The sequence below is a fragment of the Harpia harpyja genome, chromosome 6 (genome assembly GCF_026419915.1).
Source record: "Harpia harpyja isolate bHarHar1 chromosome 6, bHarHar1 primary haplotype, whole genome shotgun sequence".
Taxonomy (NCBI): Eukaryota; Metazoa; Chordata; class Aves; order Accipitriformes; family Accipitridae; genus Harpia; species Harpia harpyja.
In genome coordinates, this window is record NC_068945.1 from 23,679,307 (window position 1) to 23,695,769 (window position 16,463).

The window sequence follows — 16,463 nt, forward strand, 5'->3', positions numbered from 1 at the left end:
CATTAGCAGCAGGATACATTTAGAAATCCAAGCCAAGCTAGCAGTAACTTCTCTCTGCAGCCTTTAGATCTGAAAAGCCTTTCAAAAATAGGGAGAAATGCATCTTTCGTGTTGGAAGTCAACAACATAATGACAGAGGTGATGCTCTGACAGTGTGAGTAACAGGGTAAAGGTTGGTGAATCCTGGCTCTTTAAAGGGGTAACTGGAAAACTGCTGTTCCTGCCCTAGTTAGAACAGGAACAAAACAGTGCTGAACTGCCCCATCTTGTCTCTTCAGTAACCTTTATCTTATGCTGAGGTGGAAGGTTGTCAGTCTCAGCTTTGTTTAGGTACAGCGAAGGAAAAAGTAGTTGAAGTGGATCTAGTAAGATGTTCTCATTCATTGATTTCATTTGGGCTTGACATCTGAGATTTACTTGAGGCCATTTTATACTGCTGTCATTGATAAAGGTCTCAGATATAGAGCCTATGATCTAATACTAAGTGGAGGCTTACATCCACATGGGCATGTAAGAACAGGAGAGGATCTCATGCCACATCAGCTGCTTTTCTAGATAAACTAATAGTTACAAGACAGAGAGAGACATATACACATGCAGAGGAACTATAAACCTTTCATCCTAGGAAAACCAACTTATGTAAACATATATAAAGTGTAACAGTTTCACAGCTGGAACAGATGTAAAAGTGCTTTAAGTGATCATTTCTGGATCCCTCTGCTATTACAAGAGTGCCAGATACTTTGCCAGTAGGAATTGGAGAGCTTTTTACTTCCTTAGTGGGTCACCCGTCAGACTGTGGTTTTCTTTCCTGAGTTAAACCTGAGTGAGAATCAAGGATGAAGCCTGTGCCTTGTCTGGGTACCTTTCTCAAGGGAAATAATTGGGATTTCTCAATCCCCAACCTTCACAAGCTCTACTGCATACCATAGAAAAATGGGTTGTCGTGCCATCTTTGTAGGATGTTGACTTTGTGTCACGTTCCTGGTACGAGAGTTTTGTGGCAATCCTATTTCACAACTGAAAGGTAAATCTGCATGTGTTACTTCAGAGTTTTGTACATTTACAGCTATCAAAAGTAGCTGTGAACAGAAGATGCCCAAATGGAGTAAAAAGGCACATAATTTCAGTGTAATCTGTATGTATTTGTCCCATTTTAACTAATACAACTGAGTTGCAAGATCCTCCCCAGCCTTACAGTATAGATTTCCTGTTACTAATACAGGCAGAAAGCCAATGTAACTGCTGTTACAGCAGTTAGCCAGCATTAGGAGTCCAGTGCAAGAAGTGCTACAATCGGAGTACGTGCCATCACATACTGTATCATGTTCTGGGTTACATCCAGTAAAACTGAGTTTTAAAAGTTTAAAACTTTAAAAAGTTTAAAGCTTAAAAGTTTAACTAAAGTTTAAAAAGGGGGAAATGCCAACAGCTAAGTGGGGTTCTACTGCAGATGAACAGGTAAGCTTATTAAGGCTAATGAGTGGCCACAAAAGCTTGACTTTTCAATATGCTAGACTTCCTATACTTGGTAATCAGCTTAAAAGTTTCATATTCTGTTAGACTCACCAATGTGAGTTTACATCTTTTATTCTGAAGGATACTTGCACTGCAACCAAGATTAAGAAGTCACAAGCATTTTGGCCCACAACGGGTTGGACTTTTAACAACAGTATTCATCGTACGTTTCTTTTTAATGCTGCCTGTAACTCTGCTTAAAGGAAACAAAAATATTGAGGGAGTACAGTATTTCACATATGGATTTCTGCAGTTGGGACAGCTGAACAAATATTTTATCAGTTCTGGTTTTCACACCGTAAGTAAATTCTGGTCACTGTTGTGAAGTCTGAACTTTGCTTGATCTTGCTTTTAGACCCAACAGTTCTGTTTTCAGTTCTCCAGGCTTAGGAGGTATTTCAGGTATACTCTGTTAAAAACAGAGAAAGATGTCAGTGTTGTGGCAGAAGGAAAAACTAAACTCACAAACCAGTAAATTAGCATACTCTGTAAAAGACAGCATTATAGCTAAATGTGATAATACTGCCCTCTTTTTTTGAGCAGTGTAATTCTTAGATGCAAAACATCTTCAAAATTAATGTATTACCTTCTTGTAATTTGGCTTTTATTTCAAAGTTGCAAAATATGAATTGAAAAAAAGGAGGATAAAGGAAGAAGGGACAGTTTGTTTAAAGGAACAAAGCTTTTTTTTTGCCATTTAAGAAAGTAAGTTTGGTTCAGATGTCTAGTACTGCTTTAAAACACCAGCTGAAGTTTCCACGCATTCTTTCTCTTGGTGACAGAAGAAAAAGTTTCACTGCTTCTACCTTTCTGTTTTAGAAATTAAGCACTGAAGCTGGACATGAAATTTAAAAAAGGAAAAGATACCAGATGACATACGACATTTTAAAAACCATACCTCCTCAAAATTCGTGCTAGTTTAAGGACGTGTACATCATTTTGTATAAATATGCCTCTTTGCCTGTAATGAAGGCTACAGTAGAGACAATTAAAATACATAAATTCTTCTGGATCTATCAATGACTTAAGCCTCACTGCTTAAATTTTTACATGATAGCTCAAGCATGGTGATTTTTTAAACTTATTTCTGATTTCAGTATAGCACAGAGTTTTTAAAAACCAAAAAGCATACAAGAGGAGGAGGAGATAAGGCTTACAAGTTAGAAGGCCTCCAAGAGACCAAATCAACCATTAACATCCCTGCTGGGTGGTGTCACTTGGAGCTTGGTTCTCTGTGACTGTAATTTTTATAGTCTTGACTGTCAGCCTGTCATGGTTTCTAAGGTAAGCTTTTGGTCATCTTCATTTCCGTTACTGAGGGAAAAAAAGTTTATTTAAATATAGTATTGTCCCTTCTCACCACTTTTGCGTGCTCTTTTCAAAAACCAACTCCCCCCAGCAGAAACCCCTTCTGAAGAAGTCTGCGTAGCTTTTTTTTAAAATTTTTGGTACCACGTCGCCCGTTTGCAGGCAGGTCCCAAAAGACGACCTGGCTACCTGGTCGCTCCTTCTTCAGCGGCTGATCATTTTTCGCAGTCAAGACCAGAGACCTTTCTCCACAAAAGACCCTCCAGCCCGCAGTAACGCAACGTCAACCGCCTCAGCACTTACAAGGTCAGGCCTGTAGTACCTGTGCACGACCTCGGCGCCCGCGAACATGGCCAGCATGCTGGCCGCCAGCGCCTTCAGGTAGGTGGGCCAAGGCACGCCGGCGGGCATGGCTGCGGGGCGGCCCGCTCTTCTCCTCACGGAGGGGCTCGCGCAGGGAAGACCAGAGGCGGGAAAGCAGGCCGCCCCTTCCCCCGCCCCTCACCTACACGTACCGCGCCGGACGTGCGTCATCTCCTCCGCCTCCGGGGCGGCCGCAGCATGGCGGCGGGGGTGCCGCGGCCCGCCCCTCGCGGAGGAGGCCTCCGCTGCGGGTGACGCGCAATAAGACGTGGCGTAGGCACCGAAACCCTCAGGCCGGGGGCGGCTGACCGGGAGGCGGCCTTGCGACCCGCCGCCGTTTGCTCCTCCCGCGGCCCAAGTGGCCGCTCGCGGGGCGCCGCCCCCCCTCCCTCCGCCCCGCCTTCGTCAGGCCGGCCGGCCGGCTACGCGCTCCCATTGGCCGCCGCCGCTCACGTGACGCGGGGCTGCCCGGCAGGTCGGTTGGGGCGCTGAGGCGCGGGGGGGGGGGGCAGGAGGGGGCGGCGGCGACTATAGCCCCGACGGCGCCGGGAGGCTCCGCGCCCGGGCATGGAGGCCGAGGAGCTGGGCAGGTACCGGCGGGGGCCCGGGGCCGGTCTCGGGCCTCGCCTTGGGGATCGTCTCGTCCTCCCCGCGGCGGTGGGGGGAGCCGGGACCGGGCTGTGGCGGTCCCATTCCCACCCCCGTTCCCCGAGCCCGCCCTGGGCACGAAGGGCGAGGGGAGGTGGTCCCGGGGGGGGGGGTGAGGGGGCCGCAGCGAGGTGGGCCTAGGGCGGCGGGGACCTACGGGAAGGGGGGTGCGTGGGTTTATGAGGGGGTGGGACAAGGGAGGCGAGTTGGTGTGTGATCGGGGCGGGGGGGGGCAGGCAGCGCTGGTGTGAAGGGGCGTCGGGGTTTGTTGGGGCTGCGGTGGGGAGGGGGCTCGCTGGGGGTTAGGAAACAGACGGGTGCGCATGCATACGTATGAGGGGGGCCTGCGTGTGTGGAGGTGGATTTGAAAGTGATTTAATATTTGTTTTTGTTCTAGTGGACGTGTCTTTTTCTCTTCTCTCTTTTCTTTCATTTGTAGCGTGAACTGGAGGGGGGGTTAAATCACTACCTTTTCCTCATGGAACGGAAAATATTTATTTAAACGTTCCATAATATATACACCAATAATAAAATATTCTGTTTCTGAACCCATACAAGAAAAATGACCTAAAAAGCATATATGAAGCTTAGGGGTAGGGGTAGAAACTCCCTTTCATCTCTTTACCATGTGGTTAGAGGACTTGTCCATGATCTGGTGTAAATTTTCCTATGTTTAAAGGGAATTTTATTCCCTTTACAAGAAGGGGACTTTATATATGCCTGAAATAAGAAGGCATGTATTACAAGAAGACATCTGGTGTCGGGTTAGATGCTTTCACATCTCTCTTACTCACTCTGTTCTTCTGCTATGTGTAATTAAGCATTTATTACATTATGAACTGGATTCTACATGCCTTAGTTGTGTTTCCCAATACAAACCTGAAGATCAGTTTTGTTTGGTTCAGTAACTGCACAAGTATTTTATATGAAATGGAACTCTTCAGCAGGGCGGTTGAGATATTTACTGTACTCTGAAAATCTCCTGTGACTTTGTTAGGCAACTTCCCTAGGAATCGGACAGACCTACATTCAAATTTATTCTTCATTAAGGGCAGGTATTTGGTCCAAAATCAGTGGCCTGATCACAAGACTGTGGGCTGTTCTGGTATAAATCTGATTTACAGTGGGATTCCTAAATATTCTTAAATACCCATTGCATAATAGAGAATGGTCCCTTCTTGTGAGATATTTAGAATCATAGAATCATTTAGGTTGGAAAAGACCTTTAAGATCATTGAGTCCAACCGTTAACCTAGCACTGCCAAGTCCACCACTAAACCATGTCCCTAAGTGCCACATCTACACGTCTTTTAAAAACCTCCAGGGATGGTGACTCAACCACTTCCCTGGGCAGCCTGTTCCAGTGCCTGATAATGCTTTCAGTGAAGAAATTTTTCCTAATATCCAATCTAAACCTCCCCTGGTGCAACTTGAGGCCATTTCCCCTTTTCCTATTGCTTGTTCCTTGAGAGAAGAGACCGACCGACCAACCTCCACCTCACTGCAACCTCCTGTCAGGTAGTTGTAGAGAGTGATAAGGTCTCCCCTGAGCTTCCTTTTCTCCAGGCTAAACAACCCCAGTTCCCTCATCCCACTCCTCATAAGACTTGTGCTCCAGGCCCCTCACCAGCTTCGTTGCCCTTCTCTGGACACACTCCAGCACCTCAGTGTCTTTCCTGTAGTGAGGGACCCAAAACTGAACACAGTACTTGAGGTGCAGCCTCACCAGTGCCAAGTACAGGGGGACAATCACTTCCCTGCTCCTGCTGGCCACACTATTTCTGATACAGGCCAAGATGCCGTTGGCCTTCTTGGCCAAATAGCCAATCTTGGCCAAATTTATATATATCTAAAAATTACTTGGTATTTTTATGAATATCTTTGAGATGATAAAATTATTTCCTGAAAATTTACTGTTCACAAAATCTTTTCTATGTACTTGTATGGCAGTAGAATCTGTGGACAAGAAGGTGGCTGCGTAGGTAGAAGGGAATGACAGTATGAAGCAGAAGTTTGTGTTGGAGCATTAGGGCTGTATGTGACTAATAAATGTGTGGAGCAAAAGAGCTGTATATAGAAGAATGTCTTTGTGCAAGGAAGGAGACTGAATCTGCGTGTGTGTGTGAACGCTTCTGTGTAGAATAAGTGCAATACTTGTGTTGGGATCCAGTGTGCAGTAACTGGACAACATCTGCCACACTTTGTTAAAGCTGTTTAGTAATGTGCGTAGTAACTAATGCTGTGTGTATTCATAATGTGTTGCAGTCAAGAATGATTCATCCTTTCTGTATCATATCAGATAAAGTAACTGATGTAACATTATGAAAATCTGAAACTTGGGAAACTTGAAGTCCAAAGAGTTTTAACTCACTTGTGTTGTATGTAAATTGTCGGTATGTTTGATAGACAGTTTGCCTTGGTAGTGTGTGCTACAGAGTGCTTTTTCAGAAAAGAAGGGACAAGCTGTACACTTCACTTACAAATGTTATGTTTCTTCCACATTATAGGGATCACGAGAGAACTGTACTGTTAATGTTGGGTTTAATATCACCTGATACCAGCTAAGCAGTCAGACTGCTTAGTGGATTTGGATAATTTACTGCTTTGTTGATAGAGTCGTTGGAGAATGTAAGCACAGTACATGTTAGCCTTGATAAAGATTGATGTTCACAGTCTGTTTCATACATCACTAAATTTCTAAACTGTTGATAAACAACGTCTCTTTTTTTCTCCCTTTCTAAGATACTACGCGTATCTTCAGCAAGCTCAAGCATTTTACACATTCCCATTCCATCAGATGATGACTGCAGCACCTAACATGGAAATCATGACTGAGCAGCCGACTCTAGAGGGCATTCCAGAGCCAAACATTGCTCAGGAGCCTCCAAAAGGTAGTTTGACTGGGCTGTGCTAAGTGAGGTAAAACGTTAGTAATTGATTGGGGAAGAAAATTATTAGTCTTAAGCTGCTTCTTTGGACGTATTGGATTTCCTTTTCTTGATGCTTTCTGAGGAAGTATTGATTAATTTTATTCTTTCAGTAATGTTTTTTACCAGACAATTAAAAAGATAAGAAGTAAACTCAGGTGATAGTATTCACATTGTTCTATCTCACGAAATTATCTTGTTCCAGGAAAAGCAGATTTTTGTCTCAATAGATAAATGTATCATTTTTAGCTGATTTTATGGGGTTTAATATTATGTTAGAGAAGTTTTCTTTTTAAAGTCTGAGTTCAAGATATTTTTTTGTTAATTTCTGCAAGAGAAGTACAGTACAGTACTGTTTATTCAAAATAATTTTGTTTAAAAGGTGGTTTAGTGTGTTGTAGTAATCACAGATAGTGAATTATATACACTGAGGATTGTTTGGGTTTAGTGAGGCTTATTTAAACAAATACAAACAATGCTGGAAGGTGTCCTGTATGTGACAAGCTTTGTGCTTTATGCACTTGTACGCTGCCTTTCTTTTCCCCCACTAGGTTTTTGTACAATTAGGCTTTACAATAACCATGCCAAGAAAACACCCCTTGTTCTGTTACTCTGCTTGCTCTTTACCACATAAAAAGGCAGTGATCCCTGCCATGCTTAAATTCTGATTCTGTAGCAAATATTCACACACTGAATTTTGTCTTGCTTTTAATATTTAGATATAGGTTAGAGCTGTCTGTACCAAGGTACCCTGTCAGCCAGATCATGCAGTGACATTGCTTGTTTAAGTGCATCCTTTGATAAGCTTAATTTTTATTTTTTTTTTTAGTTGTAATACATGGCCAGATGAAATCATAGGAAGAAAACCTCCAGTTTAAAATAGCTGCGACTGCTCAATTCATTTACAGTATTACTCACTACAGTTAGGATGCATCTCAAGTGCTATGTAGTTCGGCTTCTTTTGCAGCTTTGTTATTGGATGACATGATGTCACCATGAGCAGTGTTTGACTGCACTTTTTCAGGTATTTTTGGACGACCATAATCTTCCGTTATGAAACTGTCCCCTAATATTTTTGCAAGAATTGGAAGTTGAGTAAGGCCTTCAAAGGCAGGGCTTGAAGATTTACCAAATATGTGTGTGAAATTTACAGGAGCATATATGAAAGGCAAAGATATGGAGTCCAGCCACCTGATGGAATGAAAAAAGTAAAATTTCTAGGATTATCCTCTGAAAGGCTGCCCTGGCCTTGTTCATCTTTCATGACAGTGTCTGGTTGGTAGGTCCCTGATCAGCATGAGAGTTAGGAGAACATTATCCTGCCTCATTTGAAATACTCTGACTGCTCTGAGTTGGATGTATCTGTGGCATTTTGCCATCACATGAAAAACCTCCTAACTCTTTAAGGGGTAGGAAAGAAAAGCTGCTTATGTGCCTCGCCAAGTCTGCACCCTTCTAGTCCCTTCTTCATTGTAACTAGACTGTAGCTTGAGTACTGTTACTTAAGGCTTTCCAAAGCAGTCGCTGCAATGATGTGGTGGGAATTTCACGTGACTTTTGTCCTCCTTTTTGTTTGCACTCAGCTTTCTTACAAGAACAGCCCAAAAAAAGTTTGCAGACTTAGAGCAGTGCCCTGGTATCCACCGTATTTATTTCTTACGTGAGGGAGATTTTCATCTAGGAGTTTTGAAAATAAGATGAAGTCTCACTTTTTAAGTGATGGATTACTTTGGCTCTTTGCTGATTGCTGCTAAATAAGTTTTCATGTTTTTCAAGCTGTGTTCTGCAGCTTGACATTATTAATGAACCAGGATAGAGAGCAATCTCTGGGTGGTCATGTCGTGACCAGTACCTGTGCTGCTTGAATCTCTAAGCTTTAAGGGCCAGAAGATGAGGAAGTTTTAAATGAGTGAACAGTGACTACTTCATGTTTGCATTTTGTAAATAAAAATTAATGTTTGGTGTCATTCATTCAAATTGAGATCCTGAAGGTCTCATTACCTTGCTATATGGTGCACTGGACAGTATCTATTCTGTAAACAGTAAATTCTGAATAGCTTATGTAGCGTTCAGCCCGTATGTTTGTGTTCCTGACGAGCTTATACCTTACACTATAGGTAATCCTTGAGACTTTCTGCTTTTGACATGCTGTTCTGTTCCTTCAACATGTTATGTAATCTGTAACAATCAACTTTCATATTTAGAAGCTGAAGTGTGAATAGCAGACTAGAACTTACTGTCGCATTCCTCGGAACCTAAGCTTTGATGTAAACAACATAACCTAGTCATGAGGTTATTCTCAGTTTGTATCCTAATTCAGCGTAGTTGCCTGCAAGTACCGTGTGTCTGTCTGTGGAGCAGACACACCCAAGCTAGTTCTCTTAAGCCTACAAAACCAAGATTCATCTGATAATTGTTTAAATTAATGAATCTCAAAGGTAAATTTATCTGCCTGATTTCTTTTTGTATCCATACATTTAGCTCAGTCTTTTTGAATATCCACACTGCAACATTAGAAATGTACAAAAAGGATATTTGCTGTGTGTTTCAGAAGTTAAAAAAGGAGGAAGGAAAAGAAAAGCCAAAGCAACTGAGCCAAAGCAACCCAAAAAGCCTGCTGCTAAAAAAGAAAAATCAGCCAAGTCAAAAGGCAAACAAGAAAAGATCACAGATACTTTTAAAGTCAAAAGAAAAGTGGACCGTTTCAATGGTGTATCTGAAGCTGAACTTCTGACCAAGACTTTACCTGATATTTTGACCTTTGATCTGGACATTGTAATAGTAAGTAACTTGCAGTTACAAGATTAGGTAGAAAGTGAATAGTCTGTACTCACTGGTTATGATTTACATTCCTTCTGCTTACTTACCTATACTGCTTATATGGCAAGATCTTGCAAGATAAAGTATATAAACTGTTTCCTGTGTGTAGAGCTGCTTTGCATTTTCTGTTAAAAATCATACTAACATTGTTCTAATTTCTGAGAAATCTAAGGCTTCCGTATAATACATAGTCATGAGAGACCGTTACTTGACACTTTATTTACTGGAAGCGCTGCACCGGTGGCCATAAAACACACTGTGAGCTGCTCTTTTGACATTGCACATCTAAATGAGACACTGCTATAAAATTGTCAATTTTTTTTTTTAAATGATGGAAGGTACCATTAACACAGTTTTGTTTATTGACAGTAACTTAAAGAGAATTGAGTAAGTGTCCTTACTGTAACTTGATTAAATTCCTGACTAGCAAGCCACGTTCTCATCATTAAAATGGACTGGTATCTTTGTAGATTGGCATAAACCCTGGCTTGATGGCAGCTTACAAAGGACATCATTACCCTGGACCTGGAAACCATTTTTGTACGTTTTTGTTTTCCTTTCTTCTTACAGAATTTGCAGAACTTTGTTAGAACTTGTGGCATTTTAATTAAACTGGTTTGGGTTTTGGTTTTTGCTTTCTTTTTTTGGATGCAGAGAGGGATTTTCCTTTTAACCATCCAAGAGTGATTTAAATCCCCTAACTACTTCGGTAAAATACCATAAATAAAAAGGAATAAAAGATGAATAATCAGTGACTTTCAATGCAGGTTTAGAATTGTCATGTAAATACAGGTGTATTTCTTGGTGTATTAGTATACAACATAAGGAATAAAAATTAAATCTCTAGTACTTGAGTTATCAAGGGTAAGTCAATAGGCATCAATTTCTGATACAAAACTACACACGTTTTCCCAAAAATGCATTTCAGCAAGCCCTCTTCTGTTTGCCTTTATTCATCTATTCATCTCCTCTAAACAAGCTCTCTAACTGATGAAAAAGCAAGAACCATTGCCCTTTCCCAGCAGGCATATGCGTCGAGCATACCTGATTCTCCAGACAGATATTTTTTCCTAGGTGTTTTTCCATTTAAGTAACATTTTCTGCAGCATGTTCTCATAAAAAAAATATCATACCTGAACTCTGTTGAAATGCTCTGTTTTGCATACTGGGAGCCATTCCAGCTGTGGTAGTATGGAGCTCCCATGTGGGCTAATTTGCAGCCCTGTGATACTCCAGCCAAAATGCTTCTGGTGTTCAGCAGACTTGTAAACCAGGCTTGGGTTATTTCTCTAGTGTTCTGCAGACTAGCCAGTCTAATAGCCTCCTTTACCGAGAAGCAGACCAGATATGCATGCTCTGACAAATCCATGTGTTTGTAACTTTCCGGAATCATTAGGAGCTAGCTGTGGTTAATTTGTGCTTGAGAGATTGGCAGTGCACATCACCCAAACTATACTTTTATATGCTAAATATGAATATATGATGTCAACGGGTTCTGTCAGAGAGGCCCAGTGCAAGGAGAAGCAATGGCAAGGTTGTTAAAGCTGACACATTGTGTTTGCCATGTTCTTTCCCATGAAAATCCATATTGGTCACATTCCCTCCCTGCTTAAGTGAATAGCAAAATCTAAAGCTCTGTACTGCACTTTTGGAATAAAAGACTGGTTTTGATACACAGGATCATGGTGAGGAATTCCTGTTGTTCACTAGGGATTTTCTATCCTCTTGCAGTAGATACAAGTAATTTTGGCTCTTTTAAATTTTTCTGGATAGGGCAATAGTCTTCCCAAATTAATTGATGCTCTGTTAAAATAGATTCTCCCTTTAGCATTCCAGTACTCTGATAGGCGAGGGGTTTTTTTGGTTTTGTTTTTTCTTCCTTAGAAAAAGGCAAATGTGTATCTTCTTGCTTCACAGGGAAGTGTCTGTTCATGTCTGGTCTAAGTAATGAACAGCTGAACCATATGGATGACCACACTTTGCCACATAAATATGGGATTGGATTTACAAACATGGTTGAAAGGACAACACCTGGAAGCAAAGATCTCTCCAGGTAGGGTAACAAGGGGGAATATTGTGCTTATTAATGAATTAATAGTTGTGATTATAATTTTGAGTACTTTCTCTTTTAGCAAAGAGTTTCGGGAAGGAGGTCGAATTCTGATGCAGAAGTTACAGAAGTATAAACCTCGTATAGCAGCTTTCAATGGAAAATGTGAGAACCTTGACTTTTAAATTAATTTGTTCTGTCAGTAGCCTTTTTTGTTTGTTTGTTTTTGTCCACTTATCCTATCTTCTTTTCATTTTAGGTATTTATGAAATTTTTAGTAAAGAAGTTTTTGGAATAAAAGTTAAGAACTTGGAATTTGGACTGCAGCCACACAAAGTGCCAGATACAGAAACTGTAAGTATTGATACTGAGAAACAAAAACAGGTCACTCCATTTTGAGTATTTCAAAACTAACAAAGTCTCAGGATTTGCACACACAATAATGTCAAAGTTTGCCCAAAGTACAAGTGATGCAAAGGGCTTTTACTTAAATAGAGAAAGGGAAATAGTGCAATTTTCAGGCACGTCTTTAATGCAGCTGCTTCAGACTTGCAGACTTTATTTGGGAAATGGTGTATTATGGTTAGTAGGTTAGTGCGTTCTCTGAGGACTGTCTGAAAAATGAATAAAACATCCACGCTTTTATGGTAACTGTCATCTACTTTCATCTGATTTTCTGTGTCCAGTTCCCTCTATGTTTGTATTACTGAACTTTCGATACCAAACACGACCATGGTGCTAGTAGTGCCACAGCAGGGGAGGAAGAATAGCAAGTCCATCGTTGCGCTATTACACACTACAGCTACAGCATTACTGGATCTGGGCATGCCCAAGCACTTCCATCAGACTCGGTCTTCTTAAGCTGATTTGCAGCCTGAAATGAAGTTGGACGCTTAAGATAAAGCAAGCAGTTTGATGCAGAGTGCATTAGTCAGACATCTAATGCTGGAAGGTATCTCAAGAGACCAGCTATGTATCATCACAAATAGGTTTGTTTAACCTGTCATTATAAGCAGGTTAAGGCAAAGGCAATTACACTACCTGCCAAGGTAGCTTATTCCAAAGCTTCATTACCTTGTCAGTTCAAAAGTTTGGGTTGTTTTTATTTCTATCCCAAGCTACTAGTGCTGCAAGTTTAAGCTCGGTTTAAGCTGTCCTTCTCTGAAGGTGAAGTGTTGCCATCAGAGCCTGAGGAACTGCTGGTGATAAAGTGCTTGCTTCTTAAGTAGCTCTTAAAAACTTCCGCAGTAGATGCATTTGTAAGAAAGATAAATAGTCCTCTTTACTAGTACTTGTTCTTAAATACTGCATGGTGTTAAAAGTATTGGATACAGTTCCTTTTTCCTGAACTAACTTTATGTCCTTAGTTAGGGCTGTTGGCAGAGATAGAGACGCTGAAGTTGGCTTCAACCACGCTAACTCCGGTGCTTCAAACCCTGGCAAGTGTGATGCAGGCGCCCTTGGCCAAGAAGCCAGGCTAATTAACCTGTGATGCCTCCCTCACTGGTTTGGGGTGTTCGCATGCTGTCACGTACTCCTCTGTGGACTTTCTGGCTCAGAGCTCTGCTTGCTCAGGGAGCTCTTGAGTGTGCTCCACTCTCTGGCATACACTTGTAAATTGCACTTCTTGTAACACATACTGTTGCTGCTTCTCCCGCAGCACATAAACAACTGGTGAAAATTGTCCTTGCTTCAGCAGCTGGTAATTGGCCCCTCTCTTTAGGGCAAGACATCTAGCTGGCCAAGAAAAATGAAAGACTCCTTTTATCCTCTTCCACAACCTCCTGTGGCATTAGTTGAAGTTTCTACAAAGGGTTAAAACAGCGAGCTTAACTGTTAAGTTATTCTCAATGCACTAAATATTAACTCATAGCTCAGGGACCAGTAATGCTATTTTTCTTGCTCTTGTCTCAAGCTCTGCTACGTTATGCCGTCATCCAGTGCAAGATGTGCTCAGTTTCCTCGTGCACAAGACAAAGTTCATTATTACATAAAGCTGAAAGACTTAAGGGACCAACTGAAAGGCATCGCACCAAACACAGAGGTGCAGGAGGTGCAGTACACATTTGACTTGCAACTTGCACAAGGTATAGTGGTTATTTTGTTAATCCTTTATTAAAATGTAGTGTAGTGTACAATGCAACTAGCAGTTTCCCAAGCAAGAAGAAAGAACGAGTTTAAGGGGAGGGGGCAGATGTGCCATCTTATCTAAATCATGTGGTGTAGAATTACAGAGTCCACTCTCTTTTTAGTACAGTCTTAATTAGGTAAGGGGAGCAGGGATTATCTTGTAGAATGTGTGGCTGTTTTTTCAAGTGTTCTCTGATAAAAATGCTCTTTGATCATTTTTGTTCTGAATATTAATACTTGAGGTCGTCTCTTTCGACAGAGGATGCTAAAAAGATGGCTGTCAAAGAAGAAAAGTACGATCCAGGTTATGAAGCAGCGTATGGAGGAGCTTACTGTGATCGTGCGCCATACGAAAGTGAACAGTGCAGTTTCTCTTCAAATGGAACCGGTAAAGTGCGGTGCTTGGGGCATTCAGTCTGTAAGCCATGACTTATGAACAAATATTTAGTGGTATCATCTGCATTTTAAAAACTGTATTTTATTATTTTTTGTTTGTTTTAGCAGCAAGTAATCCACAGTACTGTGAGGGGTCGTCCTTCGGTGAAGTTCCTAATGGACAATGGATGACACAGTCCTTTGCAGACCAGATTCCAGAGTTCAGTGCTGGTATGACACGGGAAGAAGAGGGAAGCACTGCATAAGAGCTGTCTCTTCTCGGCTACGCATACATGCTGCAGTTTTAATGCAGTGATCAAGATCGGTACCTCGGTTCTCCAACTGAAGCATTTTAATAGTATTTTATCTCCCTTAGTTATTTTATTATAGTCCAAAGTAAGTGTGTGGTAGGCTCAAATCAATGAACTAGATCATTTTAAGGAACTGTCCAAACTTTTTAAAAAAAAAGCCCTTTTTTGTATATGAGTTTTATATTTAATGTATACCATTTCTTGCAGTTTTTGACAAATTGCTTTCTCATTTGCTGAGATTTCTTTGGGGCGTTAATTTTATTCCATAAATCGTAATGTAGTAGTAACAGCAGCAGTATACTTTTTACTGATGCATCAATATTTGGATATCTCATAATCCTTTTATATCCAGAGGGGAAAATGGGAAGCGTACCCTTATCTTTCATGAAGTGGTGTTTTTAATCATGCACAGTTAAGCAAATTGTGCTTTTTAAGTCTGCCTTTTACTTTCTTTAAAAGCGCAGAAAGTTGTGTTCTGCAGCTGTGAGTAGTGAGTATTTTCTGGGTGGGAAGAGTGCGCTCTTATCTGTTTAGTGATTGGACCGTATTCAGGATTAAGGGAGTGGAGACATCACCTCAGGTCACAGCACTGGGGAGGAAAATTTGTGTCGCACAGGACAGGGCCTAAATAGTCTAGCTGAGCTGTCTTAGGGTAAGGTGTCCCTACCAATCCATCTTTCCCCCTTAAATTCCAATGAAAGGAACTGGAACTCCTTTTAAAAAAAACAACTGACAATGGTGGTTCTTGAATTCTGTGGCATTTCAACTCTTAGTCATTTCTGTGTGATTAGTCTCTTCACCTGACCTTTAGGAGGAGGCAACCCCTTTGAACAGACTACATTGCAGGGAATTGAAAGACCACATTCCCTGTAAAAAATCACATACAGCTACATTGTTTACATCAGGTAGGATCAGCACAGGGTGGAAGAGGTTTGCAATTTAGCAGTTTTTAACATTCAGTTCTTTTCAATCTGTAAGACCTTAGAGGGTGTTCTCCATGTTCCTCTTACAAGTAAAAAATACTAAGTAAGTTACATGTAAGGGCAGTTGTTCATGAATAGCAAGTCAGCTGTAGAAACTGCTGCTCTCTTCTGAGGAACTTGCTTAAACGATACACATTTTTGGCCAATATTAGTGACTGAGAAAGAAAGGTGATTCCATGCTTGTGCCTAACCATCATCTTTCCCTCTTTTATCATGAGGAAGAGATGAAGTAAAAGCAATAAGCTGATCAAAACATTAAAGTTTTGATGATCTTATGACAGTAGGTGCTTCATATACTTGAAAAATAGATACAAACAGTATCTCCACAGTCCACACTGGTCAGAGATTCCTGTACTGGTGTGTTTTATCCTTTCCTCACAGCCAGTGATAGTTCTCATGCATTGAGTGTAACTAGTTAGTGTAGATTCTAATCCTGCTGTAACAGCTCTCGCCGAGATCACACACTGTCAACCTGTTGTGAGGCAGGCATGATGTTTACAGTTTCTTCCCAAATTATGTGGCTTAATTCTGAGCGTCTTAAATCAAGAAAGTGTGCATTATGGTTCTGATTGTGTTTATTAGCTTCAGCATAAAGCTGTTCAGTATGTTGTCAAAAAGGTATAGGACTTGTCTTGTCTGTTATTTAAAGTGTACTGTATCATGTATTGCTGTTTACATGGACGTTTTCCTGCAGGTGCTCAAAGTATCTTGCATCAGGGATTTGTTACAATTCAATTTTATTTTTCAACAAAACTAGAAGCATGTAATTAGCACTGCTGAGTATGTAGCACAGTAGGATATAACTACTGTAAAGCTATCCTGTTTGATGAGAAGGGCAAGGTCTTTAACAGTCACCTACTAGGTTATCTAGGTATAAAATACAGTTAAGTGTACAATGACCGTTTCACTAAATATTGCAATCCTATGTGTACTCCCTCAGAACTGGTGCTCTTTTCATTACAGTAATACAAAAGTTCTTAATCTGTCTTAAATCTATCAATGTTTCACAATAAAATCAGGAATTGTATTG

General features: G+C 41.1%; 2 protein-coding genes across 7 annotated transcripts; one reads left to right on the top strand and one right to left on the bottom strand.

Annotated features, from left to right (window-relative positions):
* Positions 1-1,574: 1,574 nt before the first annotated feature.
* On the bottom strand, positions 1,575-3,379 carry LOC128143637 (protein BRAWNIN). The gene is made up of 2 exons (XM_052791022.1): positions 3,130-3,379; positions 1,575-1,927 (listed from the first exon to the last, which is right to left on the bottom strand). Exons 1-2 carry the CDS (start codon positions 3,235-3,237, stop codon positions 1,832-1,834), a joined length of 204 nt encoding a protein of 67 aa, XP_052646982.1. The 5' UTR covers positions 3,238-3,379; the 3' UTR covers positions 1,575-1,831.
* A 159-nt stretch (positions 3,380-3,538) lies between these two features.
* TDG (thymine DNA glycosylase) lies at positions 3,539-16,460 on the top strand. Of its 6 annotated transcripts, none has more exons than XM_052791014.1 (10): positions 3,539-3,664; positions 6,580-6,728; positions 9,316-9,545; positions 10,055-10,124; positions 11,502-11,637; positions 11,717-11,799; positions 11,894-11,988; positions 13,550-13,721; positions 14,024-14,152; positions 14,266-16,460. In XM_052791014.1, the coding sequence occupies exons 2-10, from the start codon at positions 6,635-6,637 to the stop codon at positions 14,403-14,405; spliced, it is 1,149 nt and encodes a 382-aa protein (XP_052646974.1). In that variant the 5' UTR covers positions 3,539-3,664; positions 6,580-6,634; the 3' UTR covers positions 14,406-16,460. The 6 variants fall into 6 exon arrangements, with proteins under 6 accessions (XP_052646974.1, XP_052646972.1, XP_052646973.1 ...); XM_052791012.1 differs by lacking the exon at positions 3,539-3,664 and adding an exon at positions 3,687-3,779; XM_052791013.1 differs by lacking the exon at positions 3,539-3,664 and adding an exon at positions 3,687-3,779 and having other exon boundaries at positions 14,269-16,460.
* Positions 16,461-16,463: the final 3 nt, after the last annotated feature.

Excerpts from the sequence above, each read along its gene's own strand:
- LOC128143637 (XM_052791022.1), bottom strand. The coding sequence starts at position 3,237 with ATGCCCGCCGGCGTGCCTTGGCCCACCTACCTGAAGGCGCTGGCGGCC. Across the intron at positions 1,928-3,129 it reads GGTACTACAGGCCTGACCTT|AGTATACCTGAAATACCTCC; the intron begins GTAAGTGCTGAG and ends TGTTTTTAACAG.
- TDG (XM_052791012.1), top strand. The coding sequence starts at position 3,757 with ATGGAGGCCGAGGAGCTGGGCAG. Across the intron at positions 9,546-10,054 it reads TTGATCTGGACATTGTAATA|ATTGGCATAAACCCTGGCTT; the intron begins GTAAGTAACTTG and ends GTATCTTTGTAG. Across the intron at positions 14,153-14,265 it reads TTTCTCTTCAAATGGAACCG|CAGCAAGTAATCCACAGTAC; the intron begins GTAAAGTGCGGT and ends TGTTTGTTTTAG.